Below are 6,417 nucleotides of genomic sequence, written 5' to 3'. Positions count from 1 at the left end.
CCCCACCAAATTAAATTATGGGGATAATGAATGTGACAATTCCTTGAACATTAATCTAAGTATATATATCATAAACTCAAGAAATTAGCTAGAATAAAAATGTCAATCAAACTTCACATTAGGCACAAAAAACAAAAAGAATAAATTATACAATCTTAACTTATACAATATAATGTTAACTACTATTTAGGAACAATTTTGTCTAACTTATACAATGTTAATATATTACTAAAATTTTATCCTTAATTATCTGAGACTTTCTCTTGAATAATACATAAAAATTTAATATATTATTTTTAGACATATTCATATAAAAGCACAATTCATTTAAATAAAATAATTGGAATTTATATTTATGTAAATGTAACCATTTTAAATTGATTATATGTGTGTTCTATTTCAATTCTATATAAATTGTGAAATTCTTTCGACGGTTTACACATTTACACATAAATCGTAGAGCCCTATTACGATTTATGAATAAGCATATTTACACATAAACCGTTGAACGTCGCCCTACCACGATTTATAAAGAGGCATCAATTACACATAAATCGTAAATCCTCTACTACAGTTTATAAAGAGTTAAGTCTGTACATAAATTAAACAATTCACAGATAAAAGAAGATTTTGGAGAGAATAAAAAAATTGAAAAAGAAGAGAATACCTACAAATATTATACAAATAACTCAAAACCTTTTTATATGTGAATTATTTAATTTATGTACAGACTTAACCCTTCATAAACTGTAGTAAAAAATTTAAGTTTATGTGTAATTGATACCTCTTTATAAATTGTGATAGAGATTGTACGATTTATGTGTAAATATGCATCTTTATAAATTGTGGTAAGAATTTCACAGTTTATATGTAAATGTGCAAATTGTTGAAGAAATTCTTTATATAGAATCGTCACACATGTAATTAGTTTGGAATGGTTACATTTGCGTAAATATAAGTTTTAATTGTTTTATTTAAGTAAATTGTCCCATATAAAAATTAATATGATTTATAAAGTGTAAAATTAGTGAGAATAGCTCGCTTTTATTATTAAGCTGTTTTAAAATATTTTTTTATTGTATCTAAATATAATATAAATATTTATTCTAAAAATTTAAATTGGTTAAAAAAATATATGATTATATTTTTAACATATTCTCTCAAACATACAAAATTTTCTTTTTAAGTTTGTTTTAAATTTTATATAAGTTTTTTTAATTTTTTTTTAATTTGTTTTATGTTATTTTTTCTCTTTTTGGGACATAACAATGATCTTTTTAATTAAGAAAATTTTAATATCATGATATGATATTACTCTTTTAAAAATTTAAACGGATAAAAAGAAGTACGTAAATGACTATATCTCTAATATTATTAAAGATGTTGAGTTATATATGGATAAAAAGAAAATTAAACACCAATTAATTAAATAATAATAATTATTTAATAAAATACTTTTATATAAAAAATATTTTCAAGCGAATATTTAGTTAATTACAAATAATGGGGACATGGTGATAGGAGAATTGAGAGACCAATTAGACAAAAGCGGGTAAAGTGGGTTTGTGGCACCTTGGTGCTTTTGATTCCTCAACTAGCTTATTATGTTGTTCCTCTTTTACCCTACCCAACTTTCATGCTGTCTCTACCAATCTCTATCCCACAAGACATTAGTCATTTTCATTCCCCTCCCAATTCACACACATCCACCATCACCATCTATATATATGTAACCCCAATTAATAACATATATAGATCAATACAGCCATACCCAAATAAAATTTCAAAACTTTTCCACTTCTCTTTCCCTCTCTTTGATTCTCTCTATTCTATTGTATTGTGTATGCTAATTGATTAATTAGATTTTTTTTATCTCCTTATTGTTATTTATATTCCACATGGAGCTTCAATTAGGTTTGGATCTTCCAACTATTCATGATGATCATCATAATCATCATGATAGTATAGAGTGTTGTGAATTGTGGAGTAGAGGAATTGGTTTTAGTAGTAGTGAAAGTAACAAAAAGCATGTAAGAAAGAAGCGTAGCTTTGAAGATTATGCCTTCGGACAATGTTCTTTGAACAAGACTACTTTGCCTTTGCTAGTATGGAGTGGACACCCAAATGAGGAAGAAGAAGATGACTCTAATAATGGAAACATTCATAGAAGAAATATTCACTTATCAAACAAGTAAGTTTTAATAATTTCTTTCCTTATCAATTTTAATATCTTCTAGAGTTTATGCCTGATTTATATGTCTAAATTTTAAAAATATTAACGACTTAAATGTAATTTTAAATTTTCAAAAATTTAAATATCAAAGACCTATTTGTCATTTTCTCTAACTTCTATATATATCTATTTTAATCCAACTCTCCCAGCTTTACCTTCTCCGGTTTGACAAAAATACTACATTTAACTACTAAATTAATTACCATATATATAACACATTTTTAATATGTATTTATTTTATATTCTAATATATATTTTATATAATTAATTATTAATACTTAATTTTTTATATGAACATATAATTGTCTATTTATTTAGCAGCACTTCCAAAATTTGCTTGTGTTTCATTATTCAACTTTAATAAAAAAAATCAATTAATTCGAAGGTGTTGATATATAGTTTTGTTATCTAATATAATCATACATTGGTATATTGGGTATTCATTTAAATTATATTGGTAACGTACTCTCTTTTTTTGTTTTAATTTAAAAAAAATCTGAGATCATTTCGGTGGATTTTAATTTTCCTAGGAAGGTTTTAATTAACCTATGTGATGAACTCAAATGTTCTGATGAAGTATATTCTTTTATTGGATGACTAAGTTGTACATCAACTAATTACTTAAAGTCTTCTAAAAAGAAAATTAATAATTAATGGAATAACATTATTTATATGTGCATGCAGGAATGAAGGGGAGGAAAATCATTTGGTGGGGTGGCCACCAATTAAGTCATGGAGGAAGAAAGAACTAAATCATCATCATCAATATCCTACAATAATAAGGAACAATAATAGGATGATGCAAGCAACAAATCATGAGAATCAAAATAGAAGTGAAGAGACAAACTCTTTGTATGTTAAGGTTAATATGGAAGGGGTAACAGTAGGAAGGAAGATTGATTTGATGCTTTACAATTCTTACCAGACTCTTACACACACTTTGATTACTATGTTTGCTAAATGTAAGTCATAAGCTAAGTACTACTAATTATTTTACTACTTTTTTTTGTTCACTTTACTTTACTATACTATACTTTATTATTAAGTGATAATCTAAGTACTAATAATGTAAATTACTTTTTTTTTATACTGACATCTAACCAAATGTTATCATCTATACGGTTATATAAATAGAGAATTGGTTTTGAATAATTGTTTTCTGGTTTTAACTTTAAACTGAAAAAAAAAACTCTATATATCTTTGTATACACTAAATTATATGTTTAAATTTATTTTAGAAGTTACATTAAAAATAGAAAACAGTGTAAATTGGTAGATGTCAAAGTTAAATATTTTTATCTTAAAATTTAAATAGTAGTATCTGATCTACTGATTAAATATAAGTATGAATAAATATTTGTCCCCAAAATACATACTTATTAAACTCATTTGTTTTTTCTTAATTTATTTTGTGGGTTTGTTAGATATGATGTGTATATAGTGGATTTACTTTTTTTTTTTAATTCGGTTTTTCTACACATCTTATGTGGGCAGACCAAAATTTTGAGGAAGATGGAGCAAGTTATAAACTCACCTTTCAGAATGAACAAGGAGATTGGTTGCTTGCTGGACATGTTCCATGGCAGTATGTGCTTATTTTATATGTTATATAAAAAGAAGCTCAGGAACATTATTATTTTATGAAAAGGTAATCCCAAAGAATGACATTATTTTCTAATGATTATATTTTGCAGATCATTCATAGGTACCGTGCGTCGTTTGGCGATATTAAGGAATGAAAAATGAAAGATCAAATCCGGAACGGATGAATCTACTTGAACACTTGATACCGGCTTATAATTTTGTACTTTAGACGTTCACACAATTGTGTTTATCAAGGATTTAACTCTTGACATTTTGAATTTAGAATTTTAATATCATGTTATTATATCACTCATTCCAAAAGTTTCAGCTAATAAAAAAATATAACACTAATAGTTATATCTTTAATATTCCCTAAACCTCTATTGTACACATTATACAAATATTCTATTGACTCCCTATACTTTCTCAAAGCAAAATATGTGACATTATCTTTTTCCTTTCTTTCTTTTTTTTTTTGTTTTTTAGATTATTTTTTAATTCGGCAGGTTAATGATTAATCTGTCGCGGATTGAAATTTTATTTAAGGATTTGCCATTGGCTAATGGGTTGCTGCATGTCCAAAGTGAAATTCGAATCCCAACACTTATTTAAACTAACTAATGAACTACTGGATCAATCTAACTTTTTTTTATATGAATTAAAAGTATAGTGGGCCAACCCATTACCTTGTACAAGATCAAATACAATAATACAATGCCCACATGAATTCAAAAATCAACCCAAGTATGTTGAGATACCTACTTTTTTTCGCATATTCAAAAAACCACTCTTCTTCCCCTAATTTTCTTCTTTTTTTTGTTCTTCTTATAATTTCTTAAAGTTTTTCTTTTGGACTTGAAAGATCAGTGAGTTTAAGCTGATCATGGTCGTCCTTGACAAAAAAAAAAAAAAGCTGATCATGGTCTAAAAATATAAGTGAGAGAGAATAATGGTATTTTAATATCTGTTTGAGAAGTGACTTGTATAATTATTTTTTTTTTTTTGGTCAAGTGGATTGGACAACCCCCAATCCTAGGCATTACACCCATGTATTACACACTCACACAACACACTCACACACTACATGGGTATTACTAACATGGGTTCTATATTCCTCACTGAGGATTCGAACCCGGGTGCAGCTCCCAGCGAGGCAGATGATGCTGCCATTGATCCAAGGCCTCGGCTGCACTTGTATAATTATTTATGAGTGAGTATTGGAAAAAATATCATTTTTAAGTGATAAAAATTAACAACTCTACGAATTTAATTAGAATTTGACTGTGATCATGAAATTGAGAGAGAGAAAATATTGTAGATACTAGATAGCCATTATTATTAGTAGTAACAATATTCTCCCCCTACCTATAAATTAGGGTGTTTAAGATGGACATGAAGAAAGCATGAAACAAAAGACACTTCCTTTGACCTTTGTCCACCTTATATCAAGTTTCTGGATACATGGTTTTATTTACATCAATCAATGTGTGATATTTACTTTGTAACTACTAGCGGTTTTCACTCCTCAAATCTTGAAAGACACTAACATGTGAATATGTCATCTACCCTGTTGGTTTTGCCTCACAATTTCATATTTTTTTTCTTTGCTTGTAGCTGTTTGTTGTTGTTCCCTTTTATTCTCAAAATTTAGTTCATTAATGATTATTGCAGAAGAGTAATTGTATCTCATAAAAATATATTTAAGTTCTTTCAGATACATCACATGTAATATTTCTATAAATACTATTCAATTTAGAGACATGCACTATTGATGTTAAACTCACTCAATTATTTATTTATTTAAAAAGTTCTTGGTTGGTGGCAAGAGGGCCAATGCTTCTGATTTTATGACACTGGTTTTAAAAAGTTCTTTAATTTTTTACCCACAATTTGATGTATATTCATATTAATATTATTATTATAGGAATATTTGCAACGCCACAACCACTTTTTTAGGTTTTCTATAATGTGTAGCAGCAAAAAGAAAACAGCGATCACGGTGGGACTCGAACCCACAATCTCCCGCTCCGGAGGCGAGCGCCTTATCCATTAGGCCACGCGACCTTCGTTGTCTGTTTCCTCTAATTCATTATTATAGCCATATTTTTATCATAAAACATCTATTCATAGACGGATAGATAATGAGGTAAGAATCAACATGGTCTAACAATTTTAATTCGATGACAAAAATAATATCTAAGTTTTAAATTTGATCAAAGTGATCCCCTGATTTTGTTTTACCATAAATTCAGTCTTTCTTTCGTCAAATTGTCGGTTAACATTTAATATGGGCTGTTAATTGCTGACATGATAGAATATTTTTAATTGAGTATGAAAATAATTTACTATAATTTAATAATTAAAATAGGTAATAATTATTGTAAAACTGAGGCAATCGAATATCTTCCATTTTTCTTCTTGGACCAGATAACTAAAATTTTACTATAATAAATAGTTGTATTTAAAATTATTTAAAAAATATTTTGTCACCTTCAAAATAAGCCACGTTTAATGTTAAGAGATCATGTCCTTTAGTAGTCTAATAAATTAAAATTTAAGTTAAAAAATATTTTTAATAAATTTATAAATATTAAGATGAA

The 6,417-nt window shown here is 27.1% G+C and overlaps 1 protein-coding gene and 1 non-coding gene across 2 annotated transcripts; one reads left to right on the top strand and one right to left on the bottom strand.

Moving 5' to 3' along the window:
* The first annotated feature begins 1,776 nt into the window (after window positions 1-1,776).
* Window positions 1,777-4,176, top strand: LOC130946714 (auxin-responsive protein IAA28-like). The gene is made up of 4 exons (XM_057875549.1): window positions 1,777-2,191; window positions 2,918-3,195; window positions 3,728-3,818; window positions 3,928-4,176. The coding sequence occupies exons 1-4, from the start codon at window positions 1,899-1,901 to the stop codon at window positions 3,977-3,979; spliced, it is 714 nt and encodes a 237-aa protein (XP_057731532.1). The 5' UTR covers window positions 1,777-1,898; the 3' UTR covers window positions 3,980-4,176.
* Window positions 4,177-5,808: 1,632 nt separating this feature from the next.
* Window positions 5,809-5,881, bottom strand: TRNAR-CCG (transfer RNA arginine (anticodon CCG)). The gene has a single exon. It is a non-coding gene; the product is annotated as a tRNA-Arg (tRNA).
* Window positions 5,882-6,417: the final 536 nt, after the last annotated feature.

Source organism: Arachis stenosperma, chromosome 8 (genome assembly GCF_014773155.1).
Source record: "Arachis stenosperma cultivar V10309 chromosome 8, arast.V10309.gnm1.PFL2, whole genome shotgun sequence".
Lineage (NCBI taxonomy): Eukaryota > Viridiplantae > Streptophyta > Magnoliopsida > Fabales > Fabaceae > Arachis > Arachis stenosperma.
The sequence above is the reverse complement of the archived record's forward strand: the minus strand, read 5'-3'. Positions and strand labels throughout refer to the sequence as shown.

Coding starts and splice junctions, on each gene's coding strand:
- LOC130946714 (XM_057875549.1), top strand. CDS start 1,899: ATGGAGCTTCAATTAGGTTTGGATCTTCCAACTATTCATGATGATCAT. Junction 2,192..2,917: donor AATATTCACTTATCAAACAA/GTAAGTTTTAAT, acceptor ATGTGCATGCAG/GAATGAAGGGGAGGAAAATC. Junction 3,196..3,727: donor GATTACTATGTTTGCTAAAT/GTAAGTCATAAG, acceptor TTATGTGGGCAG/ACCAAAATTTTGAGGAAGAT.